A 14,953-nucleotide genomic window follows, 5' to 3' on the forward strand; every position below is an offset into this window, starting at 1 on the left:
AGAATTCATATTAAGATTGTTTTTTAAGTCAATCCATTAGTGTGCACCCCAATACATGTCAAACATGCTTTTAAGTTATGTACCCAGTAAGTCCCTCAGGTCCTCTGGCACTGGCCTTTTAACTATCCCAAAGCCTAGGACCAAGAGGCAAGGAGAGGCAGCCTTTAGTTACTATGCCCCCAACCTCTGGAATAGCCTGCCAGAGAACTTGAGGGGGGCTGAAACTGTGGGCATATTTAAAAGAGATCTTAAAACACCTTTTTTACTTAGCTTTCCTTAGGATGCTTTTTAATTGTTTAGTTTGTGTCATTCTTTTGTTTTTTATCTTATGTTCGTTGTTTAGCAAATATTTCAGCTTTATTTTCATCATTTTTTGTTTTTTCCTGTAAAGCACATTGTGTTGCATTCCATGTCTGAAATGTGCTGTATAAATAAAGCTTGATTTGATTTGATTGTATTATACTAGTACTTCAGTACAATCAGTCCCTATTGTATTGTTCTTGTACTTCAGTACTATCAGTCCCTAAAGTACTGAAATACTAGTATAATACAATAGGGACTGAAGTACTAGTATAATACAATCAGTCCCTATTATATTGTAATAGTACTTCAGTACTCTCAGTCCCTATTGTATAATACTAGTACTTCAGTACTATTCAAATAAAACAAAATACAATTTTATTTGTCACGGGCAAAAAATAAGAAATAATTTATAACTGGTAATTTATCATTTAGAACTTTACTAAATAATTTTGAACTTTACTAAATAAACTGAAGTAAACAATAAAAAAAGGAAAAAGGAAACAGAAAATAACAAATAATTAAAGAGCAACAATAAAATAATAGTAACTAGGCTATATACAGGGGATACCGGTACAGAGCCAATGGGGGGGTTAGCTGTTCAGGAGTGTTATTGCTGGGGGTAGAAGCTGTTAAGAAGCCTTTTGGACCTAGACTTTGTGCTCCAGTACCGCTTGCTGTGCAGTAGCAGAGAGAACATTCTATGACTAGGGTGGCTGGTGTCTTTGGCAATTTCCAGGGCCTTCCTATGACACCGCCTGTTAAAGAGGTCCTGGATGAAAGGAAGCTTGGCCCCAGTGATGTACTGGGCCGTACGCATTACCCTCTGTAGTGTCTTGTGGTTGGAGGCCGAGCAGTTGCCATACCAGGCGGTGAGGCAACCAGTGAGGATGCTCTCGATGGTACAGCTGTAAAACCTTTTGAGGATCTGAGGACCCATGCCAAATCTTTTCTGTCTCATGAGGGGGAATAGGCATTGTCATGCCCTCCTCAAAACTGTCTCGGTGTGTTCGGACCATGACAGTTCGTTGGTGATGTGGACACCAAGGAACTTGAAGTTCTCAACCTGCTCCACTACAGCGCTGTCAATGAGAATGGGGGCATGCTCGGCCCTCCTTTTCCTGTAGTCCACTATCATCTCCTTTGTCTTGATCACGTTGAGGGAGAGGTTGTTGTCCTGGCACCACATTGCCAGGTCTCTGACCTCCTCCCTATAGGCTGTCTCATCGTTGTCTGTGATCAGGCCTACCACTGTTGTGTTGTTGGCAAACTTAATGATGATGTTGGAGTCGTGCTTGGCCATGCAGTCATGGGTGAACAGGGAGTACAGGAGCGGACTGAGCACGCACCCCTGAGGGGCCCCCGTGTTGAGGATCAGCATGGCAGATGTGTTGTTACCTATCGTCACCACCTGGGGGCAGCCCGACACGAAGTCCTGGATCTAGTTGCAGAGGGAGGTGTTTAGTCCCAGGGTCCTTAGCTTAGTGATGAGCTTTGAGGGCCTTATGGTGTTGAACGCTGAGCTGTAGTCAATGAACAGCATTCTCACGTAGGTGTTTCTTTTGTCCAGGTGGGAAAGGGCAGTGTGGAGTGCAATAGAGATTGCATCATCTGTGGATCTGTTGGGGCGGTATGCAAATTGGGCCATGACCAGCCTTTCAAAGCACTTCATGACTACAGACGTGAGTGCTACGGGTCGGTAGTCATTTAGACAGGTTACCTTGGTGTTCACGGGCACAGGGATTATGGTGGTCTGCTTGAAACATGTTGGTATTACAGACTCGGTCAGGGACAGGTTGAAAATGTCAGTGAAGACACTTGCCAGTTGGTCAGCGCATGTCGGAGTAAACATCCTGGTAATCCGCCTGGCCCTGCGACCTAGTGAATGTTGACCTGGTTAAAGGTCTTACTCACATCGGCTGCGGAGAGCGTGATCACACAGTTGTGTTGGAACAGCTGCTGCTCTCATGCATGCTTTAGTGTTGCTTGCCTCGAAGCGTGTATAGAAGTAGCTTGTTTGGTAGGCTCGTGTCACTGGGCATCTCACGGCTGTGCTTCTATTCGTAGTCCGTAATAGTTTGCAAGCCCTGCCACATCCGACGAGCATTGGAACCGGTGTAGAAGGATTCAATCTTAGTCTTGTGTTGACACTTTGCCTGTTTGATTGTTTGTCGGAGGGAATAGCGGGATTTCTTATAAGCGTCTGGGTTAGAGTCCCGCTCCTTGAAAGCGACAACTCTACCCTTTAGCTCAGTGCGGATTTTGCCTGTAATCCATGGCTTCTGGTTGGGGTATGTTCGTACGGTCACTGTGGGGACAACGTCATCGATGCACTTATTGATAAAGCCAGTGACTGATGTGGTGTACTCCTCAATGCCATCGGAAGAATCCCTGAAGTTATTCCAGTCTGTGCTAGCAAAACAGTCCTGGTGCTTAGCATCTGCATCATCTGACCACTTCCATACTGAGCGAGTCACTGGTACTTCATGCTTTAGTTTTTGCTTGTACGCAGGAATCAGGATGATAGTGTTATGGTCAGATTTGCCAAATGGTGGGCAAGAGAGAGCTTTGTACGCATCTCTGTGTGTGGAGTGAAGGTGGTCTGGAGTTTTTTTCCTCTGGTTGCACATGTAACATGCTGGTAGAAATGAAGTAAAATGGATGTAGGTTTCAATGCATTAAAGTCCCCTGCCACTAGGAGCGCCGCCGCTGGTTGAGCATTTTCTAGTTTGCCTATGGGTGCGGTCTTAGTGCCAGCATCGATTTGTGGTGGTAAATAGACAGCTATGAAAAATATAGATGAAAACTATCTTGGTAAATAGTGTGGTCTACAGCTTATCATGAGATACTCTACCTCAGGCGAGCACAATTTTGAGACTTCATTAATATTAGATTGTGTGTACCAGCTGTTATTGACAAATAGACACAGACAGCCACCCCTTTTCTTACCGGAGGCAGCTGTTCTATATTGCCGATGCACGGATAACCCAGCCAGTTGTATGATATCCATGTCGTCGTTCATCAACAACTCGGTGAAACATAAGATATTACCGTTTTTAATGTCCCGTTAGTAGGATAGTCTTGATTTGAGCTCATCCAGTTTGTTATCCAATGATTGCATGTTGGCTAATAGGACCGATGGTAGAGGCGGGTTACCCACTCGCCCTCGGATTCTTACAATGCAACCTGACCTACGAACCCTATATCTCTGTTTCTTCTTCATGCAAATTATGGTGTTTTGGGCCTTCGGTGGGCCTTCGGTGTCTGAAGTAAATCCTTCAAAGTCCGACACGTTAAAGAAAAAGTCTTCATCCAGTACGAGGTTAGTAATCGCTGTTCTGAACACCAGAAGCTCTATTCGGTCATAAGAGACGGTGGCTGAAACATTATGTAAAAAATAACGGCAGCCATCTCCTCCAACGCCATTATTCACTATTATTAGGGTGGAACTGCGAGTGCTGTGTGTGTGAAGAATCCTACTCTTGTGTGAAGGAGGTTTTTGTACAGAGACACCAGAATGAATTACTGTGGGGGACTTTTGGAAGCGGCACAAAATAGTGCTGAAAAATAAGTAAACTTTTGTCTGTCTTCTCTGATAAAACAAAATGTAATCACGCTATTGAACAACGTAATGAGATGTTATCATCTTCTCCAGAGGAAAGACTTTTAGGCTATGTATTTCCTAGAGATTTCTACGGACAGATTGGTAGATTGGTAGAGGGCAGAGTCAGTGAAGTGAAAGAATACCACCAAGATTATTTGGAAATATAACTATGTATTCTAACTTGCATTTTAAAAAGAGCACATTTTGACATACAGTATTGCATGTCAGCTCATTGTTCTGTCGAGTTGTAGCTATTACTATTTCTATAATATAAGCAACAATTTGTATTATTTTCATGGTAGATATTAACACTGACATGGTTTAAAGGGAACCTCATCTATAGTTTTGAATAGTATTTTGAGGTCATTTTGTCTTGTGTCTCAGAGTAGATTTGACAAAATTGATATGGAGATTTACACTGTGAATAGTAAATCTGATAATTAAATCTGAATGTGTGATATTGTCACGTTCTGACCTTAGTTTTTTTTGTTATGTCTTTGTTTTAGTATGGTCAGGGCGTGAGTTGGGTGGGTAGTCTATGTTCTTTTTTCTAGGTTGTGGTTTTGTGTTTGGCCTGGTATGGTTCTCAATCAGAGGCAGGTGTCGTTCGTTGTCTCTGATTGAGAATCATACTTAGCTAGCCTTTTCCCACCTGTGTGGTGTGGGTGATTATTTTAGTGTTTTTGTTTGCACCTTACAGAACTGTTGCGTTTCGTTCTCCTTTGTTATTTTGTTTAGTGTTCTCTGTTTAATAAATATAATGATGAACACTTACCACGCTGCGCTTTGGTACTCACCTCATTCCAACGACGAGCGTGACAGATATCAGTTTACTGCATGTCTTTGCAGATTTAGGGGTGGTTTGCAAAACACATTAAGCCTAGTCCTGGACTAAAAAGCAAGCTCAATGAATAATCTTCATTGAAAGTTATTTTAGGACTTGTCTTCAACCCCATCCTAGTGTTTTGTTGCTCTTGGTGGGCTAAACTGTAGAGCATGAATGTAACATACATTTATCTGATGGATTCCTTTGACAACAAATATTTTCAGAGTTTATTTTTGCCTTTATCTTTATAGATTGTGTTTTGTTGTTGTCGGTTGTTCTCAGTACTGTAGCTAGTTGTTTATCCTGTGTGTATTGTCTCTCATCTCCTCTATTATATTGTAGACTATATTATATAGGATTATACAGTAGTTGTCACGTTCCTGACCTGTTTTCTGTTGTTTTGTATGTGTTTGACGGTCAGGGCGTGAGTTTGGGTGGGTAGTCTTTGTTATGTGTTTCTGTGTTGGTTTAAGGGTGACCTGATATGGCTCTCAATTAGAGGCAGGTGGTTTTCATTTCCTCTGATTGAGAGCCATATTAAGGTAGGTGTTTTCACTTTGATTGTTGTGGGTGGTTGTCTCCTGTGTCAGTATGTTACGCCACACGGGACTGTTTTCGGTTTTGTTTGTTCATTCGTTTTATGTAGTCAGTTTTCCTGTTATTGCGTTCTTCGTGTTACATGTAAGTTCGTCGCACCAGGGGCCTGTTGCACAAAAGTAGAATTAAGACATCCGGGATAAATGACTCAGCTGAGCTCAATGAAGCCAAAACATGTGCGTCCAGGCTTAATTGGTTGCACAAAGACCAAGCCAGGATGAGCAGACACGGATTCATTAAGCCAGGTGAAACCAATCCTGGATAGGTGCGCGCTCACGGCTCACTCAAATAGACCCCGCCACAGATCACAGATTAACTGATTTACCATGGCAACTAGAGCCGCGTACTTTTCACCGTCGGAAGCACAAATCCTCATGGAGGCATACGAGGAGGTAAAAGATATAATTAAGAAGAAAGGCAACACCGCCACAGTGATAAAGCAAAGAGAAAAAGCGTGGCAAAGTATTGCAGACCGCCTGAATGCGTAAGTAGTGCACAATTACACACTCACCGCTCCGCTGAAACATCACAATTACAATTCAAATATTTAATTCACATCTCCAAAAATGCAGTTGTACTGTAATTATGAAACGGTTAAATTTTTAATTGAAATGCACTGCAGATATGAGTGAAATTGTGTAAAGTAACTCCATCACACTGTATAAAGCTATGATAAATTTTGATATTTTTACTGAAAACAAGACAAAAATACCAAGTAATTTTTTGCAGTGTGACTCCATTAAATGTGTGTGTGTGTGTGTGTGTGTGTGTAGATTACACATGAACGGGCCAAAACGGACATGGCAGCAGGTCAAAATCAAATACAAGAACATTCTGCAGAATGGTATGGTCCCTGACTAATATTTAACAAAGCACAAGCATATATTGTACCCAGAAGGTGCCTGCTCACACATTGTCTGTACTGTTTTAGCAGTGAAAAAGAATACCCACAGACAAGGCACGGGTGGTGGGTCACCAAAGGCTGACCTTACCCCAGCAGAGGACATGGCCTTGGAGCTAAATAAAGGCAGGCCCGTCTTAGAGGGGATCCCTGGGGGGAAAGAGACGAGCATAGGTTCCTCCCAAGATGCCACCCGCTTCATTCAAGGTATGTCCTTCCATCTCTACATGGGATACAACCACATTCATATTGAATCAATTTGGACTGTCTGACTTTGGTTTACCTATTGCCTTGCAGTGTCTGGCAGCACTGTGTTCCTGTTAGAGCCACCAGCACAAGCACCAGACGATGCTGATCCAGTGAGTACTCCATCAAAGGCATACTGTAGGCCTGGCATGTCTTGTCTACTAGCTTCAATATGAATCCGATTAAATGTGATAGGGTGAAGGCCCCAGTGCAGCAGCAACAGCACATGATGGAGACGATGATGAGGAGGAGACCATCTCTCTGGATTCCAGAAGGCATGAGGTATCATGTTAAGACTGTGAAAGTACTATTTACCCTACAATGGTGAGGAGTCCTCATCAAAATCAAAAAATCTAATTTCTTTTACAGGACCCAGATGCTATACAGTGGGAAAACCAGCCTGGCAACATAGTGCGTATTAATAAAAGGACACCACATCCTGCCAAATTCCAGCTGCGCTAATTGTATTGTGTTCACAGAGCTCACAAGCTATCAGAAAGTTGTATGGCAACCACCTCCGGCGCCAAATAGAACTGGCAGACATAGACATTCAGTACAAGAAGAAAAAGATGGAAAATCTTGCACTGGAGTCTGAAATAAAAAAGAGGACAATTAGGAAACTGGACCTTGAAATTAAAAAAACTTGAGAGGGAGGTGAGATATGCCTTCAATGTACACTGTATGCTAACTGTAACACAAATGTATTAATCATTATTTTTCTTTCCTCCCCCAGCTCCAAGAAGATGACACAGCTCAAAATAAAAATTAGGTATATTCTCGTAAAGTCAAGTGAGCCATGACATATGAGCTCTTATTGTGAGCACACAGGACGGTGGCATCTTTCTAAGGTTTTTTTTATTTTCCCAGCAATCAGTACAACCAAGTCATCGTTATAAGGCATCGCCCTCTTTTGCCCACCCCCCCAGCACCAGGTGTGGCCACTAGCCTATATGAAGGCCCAAAATTGTGTGTTCCTTTCTGCTCTGACAATGGCATGCCCATTCGTGCGAGATGTGGTGGATGAAGAAGCACTTGTGCTGAGGAGAGCCTTCAGGCGAGAAAGGGTCTTCAGGGACCGGTTGGACCCACTGGCCTTCCCTGATGACCATCTATATGAAAGATACAGGTTTTCTGCAGATGGCATCAGGTATCTATGCAGACTACTGGGTCCCAGGATTAAGCACCGCACTGCACGGAGCCATGCACTGAGTGTGGAGCAAATGGTTTGTGTGGCCTTGCGCTTTTTTGCTAGTGGAGCCTTCCTGTACTCAGTGGGGGATGCAGAACAGCTGAACAAGGCCACAATTTGCCGCACAATAAGGAGTGTGTGTCTGGCTATCAAAGCATTAGCAGATGTCTTCATCTCCTTCCCTGGCCACAGAAGACTCTGTGACATCAAAGAGGAGTTCTATAGGATTGCAGGTAAGAGGATCTACAAATTACAGGACAACTGTTAACACATAGTAGGATACTCATTACTTTGTGTGACAGGTTTCCCCAATGTCATTGGTGCAGTGGACTGCACACACATAAGGATAAAAGCCCCCTCAGGTGCCCATGAGGCCGATTTTGTGAATAGGAAATCCTTTCACAGCATTAATGTTCAGGTGAACATAACTTTTTGATATTGTCCATTGACGAACACTCTTCATTGCCAGTGATGTGCATTGATTGGTGTAATATTCCTCATCTTATGATTTCAGATGGTCTGCAATGCTGACTGTGTGATCAGCAATGTTGTGGCAAAATGGCCTGGCTCAGTCCATGACTCCAGAATCTTTCGGGCCTCTGAAATCTATCAGTGCCTATCACAAGGTAAGCCACACAACCCCTATTTATAACCATCATGGCTGTGTCAAGAATATCACTGTGTTTATGAGGTAGTAATGATGAGATTTTGTGTTGACAGGTGAATTCTCTGGTGTGTTGCTGGGAGACAGGGGGTATGGCTGCCAGCCTTTTCTCCTGACACCTTTCACAGACCCCCAGGAAGCACAGCAGGCCTACAACCATGCCCATGCCAGGACCAGGGCCAGAGTTGAAATGACCTTTGGCCTCCTGAAGGCACGCTTTCACTGCCTTCACAAATTAAGGGTCAGCCCTGTTAGGGCATGTGATATTACTGTGGCTTGTGCTGTCCTCCACAATGTGGCCTGCCTGAGGAAGGAGAGGGCCCCCAGAGTGCCACCAGCCATGGACTGGGACAATCCGACAATCTTCCCTGATGACGACAGTGGTCGGCTGCTGAGGGACCAATATGTGTTGAATTATTTTAGTTAGTATGTGTGCTTTCAATTTTGGTTAAATATGTCCTGCGGTGGCAGAGTAATTTGAGTTTTTTTGGGTTCGTTTTTTGACGAATTTGGCCTCTTATGATGTTTGTGCGGTATACTGTGTGTAATACAAGGCTGCAGGGAGGCTACTGCATCCATTCATTTGTCTGTTCAGTTGATGTGTATGGATTTGTCCTGCATTTATTTTAGTGTGCAGACATGCAGGGTGTGTTATATACAGACCTTTGAATGTGTATGTATCATTTTGTATAATATGCTTGGATTCTGTGCTTTCCATCTTGTAGAGTCACTGTGACTTCAGTTTCGAAAGGAGCTGATGGTTTACCTGCTTTGTTTTGTCCTTATTCAATAAAGGAACATAATGTTACACATTGTGTTTTTATATTCATATGGAATGTGTATTTGTTTATATGACAGAGTACTAGGGCCACACTGAAGAAAAAGGATAAAGTCATAAATTTATGAGGCTGGTTCTTTCTGCAGAAAAGCTACATATTGTTTTTACAGTTTTGATACTTATGACAATGTGATACTTAATATTCTGGCACATCAGCATGTCTTTGTTTATGAAACCATACTGAAGTACAATTTCACGAAATGCCCCACATCTGTCATTTTAACAACTGTCCTCCTTTAAAACAACAGGTTACAATATTATGACTTGTGTTTTTTTCCCCTCTGTGGCCCTAATATTCTATCATTTTATATATAGCCTTATAGTCTATGGGAAACTGTAAATTATCTAATGATAGCAACATCATCTAAAAATCATTTTTTATCCAAAATCATTGAAATTAATGATCACAAACGTTTAAATAATAACAGTGGGTCTAGTTATATGTGATAACAATGTATAGTGAGCAGTGAAATAACTATTGGTTTCCATTTGTGGTGACTGCTGACTGACATTAGGGATGAGATTAAATAGATCCTGGAATTTAGCCTGGTCTGGAGCAGGCTAGCTCCACAGAATAAATCTCCATGGTAATTTATACCATAACATATCCTCCTGCCCCCTATCCATCTTTAGTGCAACCGGATTACGGATCAATTGAGCCAGGATCACCAAGATATCCTGGCTTAATCCCTTATCCTAGTTTTGTGCAACAGGCCCCTGGTCTGTCTACTTCGTTTGTTGTTTTGTAGTTTGTTTAAGAGTATTTCGTTTCGTCTTTTGTCTTGTTAAATAAATATTATGTCATCATACCTAGCTGCGTATTGGTCCTCCGATCCTTCTCTCCTCTCCTCGTCTGAGGAGGAGGAAGATCTAGAAAACCGTTACAGTAGTGCTGTGTGCTAAATTAACTATTTTGAGAGTAAGTTGTGCATGTCTTCTTGACTCAGAGTTTAAATAACTTGTTTTGATTGGAGAAAAAATACGGAAAGAGTTAATTTAATCATGATTCCAGTCATCACTATCTCATAAATAGGCAGCACATTTCATACTAATTTACATCAATCAGCTTCATTATTTCATTATTGTACATTCCACAGGATACAATCAACAGCCTGATCAACTCTATATGAAGGAGATGTCGCACTGCATGAGGCAAAGTGTGGTCACACCAGATAATGACGGGTTTTCTGATCCACGCCCCTACCTACCGTATCTGCATTCCTAGTTGTATCTCATGGACTTGACTTTTCAACGACACTGCTCTGGGGTCTTGGAGTACCCTTGGTCATGCATCTTTTCTGCTACTCTCATCATTTCAAACAGAATTAAAAGTGCATCAGATCCAACAAATACTCTGCAATCATTTCTACAACTGAATGATCCTGTTATACTGTAGCACCAATACCAGTAAGAAAAATGTGTGATATTTGGTGATAAACCTATAAGATCTGCTCTCACAACTCACACTGCTAAACAGTTACTTTCCATAACAAACTGTATATATTTCTAATGTTTAATTGCTAATATGGTGACAGTGCTGCTCTATTCTGGGACAAGCAGAACCACCCAGCCCTGTCTATGCAAATCTCAGTTTCACTCTGTGCCACGCCCTGATCTGTTTCACCTGTCCTTGTGATTGTCTCCACCCCCTCTAGGTGTCGCTTATTTCCCCCGGTGTATTTATCCCTGTGTTCCCTGTTTCTCTGTGCCAGTTCGTCTTGTATGTTCAAGTCAACCAGCGTGGTTTCCTGTGCTCATTCTTTTTCTGTTCTCTTTTTGCTAGTCCTCCCGGTTCTGACCCTTGCCTGATTCTGGACTCTGTACCCGCCTTCCTGACCATTCTGCCTGCCTTGACCTCGAACTGGTTGGGACCTTTTGCCTGTCCACGACCATTCTCTTGCTTACCCCTTTTGGATTATAATAAATAAAGACTTAAACCATCTGCCTCCTGTGTCTGCATCTGGGTCTCGTCTTGTGCCCTTATACTCTGACAGCTATCAGTCTAGCAGTTGAACAGTTTCACTGCCTGAAATACCCTGAACTGGGCCAGATGTGAGGGAGTGGACAGGTTTAACCTCTATGGTGGATTCAGGGAGGTAGACATAACAGATATGTCACCATGTAATTAATGACAGATAAAATGGAAATTATACTTTATGTAGATAGTGTCTCATGTTTGAACCCAGCATCATGTCTCATTCACAGATCTAACAGTCAGGAACCTGCATATTGAAAATAGTTCATATAATCCTGTAAAATCAAATCCATTTCAATCAGACATTTGATCATGAGATCCATTTGGGGACTTGTTTTGGGGGCTGAAGTGATTGTAACGTTGATCTAATGTTGAGGTCATAACACCTTTTGTTTTACTTCTTACTTTGCCTTTGGACTGGTGTTGTGTTTCCAAACCTCAAAACTTTTAGATGATCTTTCAGGTCATGACAAATATGAGTCACAACCATGATGATGATGATGGAGAACATGTGATTTAAATTACGCTTTCAACCCTTATTCAAGGTGTCCTTGCTGATCAGTGTTCTATGGTACTGTCTCTTCCCCCTCAGCACCTGCAGTAGGTCCCAGCTGTAGCAGTACAGTCACTGTGCAGTCTGACTGAGGGAGGTTTTTGTACGGCTCTGTATCACTGTGTGAACACCCAGACACTGTTGAGGTAGTGTTCACTCTGACAGTAGTAATCTCCTGCATCTTCAGCCTGGACTCCACTGATGGTCAGAGTGAAGTCACTCCCAGATCCACTACCACTGAATCTAGATGGTATCCCAGAGTTACGGGTACTAATGAAATATGTAAGGAGTTCAGGAGATTCTCCGAGTTTCTGTTGATACCAGGCCAACCTCTGTCCATAGTTATCACTGTATACTGCACTGCTGGTCTTACAGCTGAGCCTGACTAAGTCACCCACTGAATTAGTTTTCACTGCAGGAGTCTGAGTCACAGTGATCTGGCCTCTGGACTCTGAAAAATAAATGTAATTAACATTAAATCGTGCATTAATTTGCTCATTGCTTTACAAAATAATGACTTTACAATAACATAATGGTATTACTTTAATAAGGTTAGGTAACTAGTCAGGGTAATTTTCTGTAAAATATAATACCTTGGAGACAGAGGGCAAGTGTCCAGATGAAGAAGGTGATACAAGTCATGGTTGTTGTGGGTTCTGTTGTCATGAAGGACAGCTCTGTCATGAAGTGTTAAACTCACAGGGCTATAAATACTCCCAGAGCACTCAAGCATGTGCTGCCAATGCAAACTGTCATATGTAAATAGTCTTAGTGGTAGTATCTACATTCATAACTGTTAGCTATGTAACTACATAGAGATTATGCAGATACAGAATATTTCATTGTGTTTTAAATAATGTATGCTGTAAATGTGATCTAAGAGCAAAATGTAATTATCTAAGTGTCAGTGGATTATACTCATAACCCAGAACTATCAGTCCCTATTGTATTATTCTAGTACTTCAGTACTATCAGTCCCTTTTGAGTTATACTAGTACTTCAGTACAATCAGTCTCTCTTGTATTATACTAGTACTTCAGTACAATCAGTCTCTATTGTATTATGCTCATCCTTCAGTACTATCAGTCTCTATTGTACTATACTCGTACTTCAGTACTAACAGTCTCTATTGTATTATACTAGTACTTCAGTACTATCTGTCCCTATTCTATTCTACTAGTACTTCAGAATTATCAGTCCCAATTCTGCCCTGCAAAGGCAAATCTCAGTAACAATGAAACTGGTCAAAAATCTTTTATCTGTTGTAATGGCAAGTATATTCCCTGATTTACGTGGTATATAGTTTTCTGACACAATAACAAGACAGTTGACAGTTGGTTATCAGAAATTGCTGTCTGTCTATACAGGAAAATACTTTAAAGTCAGATTTTGAAGATTTGCAATTATTGTATTACACTAGCACTTCAGTACTAACAGTCTCTATTGTATTATACTAGTACTTCAGTATTCAGGGTGGGACTGAGCTCTGTGTGTCAAGGTGCCTGCCCACTCTTGTGTGATGGAGGTTTTTGTACGGTGACTTCACCATTATGAATCATTGTGGGAGACTTTTGGAAGCGGCACAAAACTAGTGCTGAAAAGTAAGTACATTTTTGTCTTCTCTCATTTAAACAAAATGTAATCATACTATGAACAACGTTCTGAGATGTTATCATCTTCTCCAGAATAAATACTTCAAGGCTATATCTTTTTAGAGATTACTGGGGACAGATAGGTAGATTGGTAAATGGCAGAGTCACCAAAGTGAGAGAATTGTTCACATACCACCAAGTTTATATTCTAACATGTGATTTAAAAAGAGGACATTTTGATATACAGTATTGCATGTCAGCTCATTGTTCTGTCGAGATGTAGCAACAACTATTTCTATAATAAAACAACATAGATGTTAAAACTGATATGGTTTAAAGGGGAACCTCATCTAGAGTTTTAAATAGTATTTTGAGGTCATTTTGACTTGTGTCTCAGGGTGGATTTGACAAAATGTACATGGAGATTTACAATTTGAATAGTAAATCTGATTATTAAATCTGAATATAAATCTGTTTACTGCATGTTTTTGTAGACTTAGGGGTGGTTTGCCAGACACATTAAGCTTAGTCCTGGACTAAAAAGCAAGCTCAATGGATAATCTTCATTGAAAGTGATTTTTAGTCTAGGACAAGGCTTCATCTGTTTCCAGGAAACCCCCTCCTAGTGTTTTGTTACTCTTGGTGGGTTAAACTGTAGAGCATGAATGTAACATACATGTATCTGATGGATTGCTTTGTCTAAAAATATTTTCAGAGTTTATTTTTGCCTTTATCGTTATAGGTTAAGTGTTTTGTTGTCCTTGGTACTGTAGCTAGTTGTTTATCCTGTGTGTATTGCCTCTCCTCTCCTCCAGCTGGTCCCTCTATCAGACCTACAGTGTCTCTGCTCCCCCCGTCCTCTGAGCAGCTCTCTGGGGGCTCGGCCACACTGGCCTGCCTGCTGAGTGGCTACTCCCCCCAGGGGGCGATGGTGAGCTGGGAGGTGGACGGGGAGGAGGGAAGGAGGGGGTCCTGACCACCACAGAAGAAGAAAAGGGCGGCCACTACAGCCGCAGCAGCACCCTGACCCTGAGCAAGGCACTCTGGGAAGAGGGAGAGGTGTACACTTGCAGGGTCACCCATGACGACACCAGTGAATCGGCTGCCTTCCGGAGAAGTCACTGTAGTGTCTAGTGACCGGAGAAGCCATTGTAGGAGGCTAGAGTCCCCACATGGTGCTGGTGAAGGAAACATTAGTGTTTTAGAGCTGAATGTTACAGTATAATAGTGAATAATATCAGTAGTGCTGTGTGCTGAATTCAGTATTTTGTGATTAAGATGTAAATGTCATCTTGCTTCTGAGTTCAAATAAAGCTTGTTTTAATTGAAATATAACCATAAGAGTTACTTTAATGATCATTCCAGTGATTACTATCTCATGAATAGGAAGCACATTTCATACTAATTCATATAAAAGGCCATCTGATTTAACAAATACTCTGCAATCATTTCTACAAATGAATGATCCTGTTTTACTACAGCACCAATACCAGTGCGAATAATTAGTGATATTTGATAATAAACTCTAAGATCTGCTCTCAGAACTGTCACGAACCGGCTCAGAGCCCGTAACAAAAAGGGAGACAATGTAGAGATAAGGAATAACAAAAATATATTTATTAACTAAAGTAAACAATTTACAATTAACAATGGTGTATGCAGTCAGTA

At 41.6% G+C, this 14,953-nt stretch overlaps 1 protein-coding gene and 1 long non-coding RNA gene across 4 annotated transcripts; both read left to right on the plus strand.

Moving 5' to 3' along the window:
• Window positions 1-6,018: 6,018 nt before the first annotated feature.
• On the plus strand, window positions 6,019-9,154 carry LOC139533988 (putative nuclease HARBI1). Of its 3 annotated transcripts, none has more exons than XM_071332563.1 (8): window positions 6,019-6,171; window positions 6,259-6,435; window positions 6,526-6,587; window positions 6,670-6,756; window positions 7,622-7,896; window positions 7,966-8,081; window positions 8,178-8,289; window positions 8,384-9,154. In XM_071332563.1, the coding sequence occupies exons 3-8, from the start codon at window positions 6,577-6,579 to the stop codon at window positions 8,752-8,754; spliced, it is 972 nt and encodes a 323-aa protein (XP_071188664.1). In that variant the 5' UTR covers window positions 6,019-6,171; window positions 6,259-6,435; window positions 6,526-6,576; the 3' UTR covers window positions 8,755-9,154. The 3 variants fall into 3 exon arrangements, with proteins under 3 accessions (XP_071188664.1, XP_071188666.1, XP_071188665.1); XM_071332565.1 differs by lacking the exons at window positions 7,622-7,896; window positions 7,966-8,081; window positions 8,178-8,289; window positions 8,384-9,154 and adding exons at window positions 6,844-6,885; window positions 6,954-7,128; window positions 7,208-7,243; window positions 7,342-7,615 and having other exon boundaries at window positions 6,021-6,171; XM_071332564.1 differs by lacking the exons at window positions 7,622-7,896; window positions 7,966-8,081; window positions 8,178-8,289; window positions 8,384-9,154 and adding exons at window positions 6,844-6,885; window positions 6,954-7,615 and having other exon boundaries at window positions 6,021-6,171.
• Window positions 9,155-12,558: 3,404 nt separating this feature from the next.
• Window positions 12,559-14,620, plus strand: LOC139533992 (uncharacterized). The gene is made up of 2 exons (XR_011666895.1): window positions 12,559-13,294; window positions 14,101-14,620. It is a non-coding gene; the product is annotated as an uncharacterized lncRNA (long non-coding RNA).
• The last annotated feature ends 333 nt before the right edge of the window (window positions 14,621-14,953 follow it).

This window comes from Salvelinus alpinus, chromosome 11, assembly GCF_045679555.1.
Source record: "Salvelinus alpinus chromosome 11, SLU_Salpinus.1, whole genome shotgun sequence".
NCBI lineage: Eukaryota > Metazoa > Chordata > Actinopteri > Salmoniformes > Salmonidae > Salvelinus > Salvelinus alpinus.

Bases quoted from the DNA above. Each gene is read 5' to 3' on its own strand.
- LOC139533988 (XM_071332563.1), top strand. The intron at 6,757-7,621 runs GTATCATGTTAA...AGATGGCATCAG, and splicing joins TGGATTCCAGAAGGCATGAG to GTATCTATGCAGACTACTGG. The intron at 8,290-8,383 runs GTAAGCCACACA...TTGTGTTGACAG, and splicing joins CTATCAGTGCCTATCACAAG to GTGAATTCTCTGGTGTGTTG.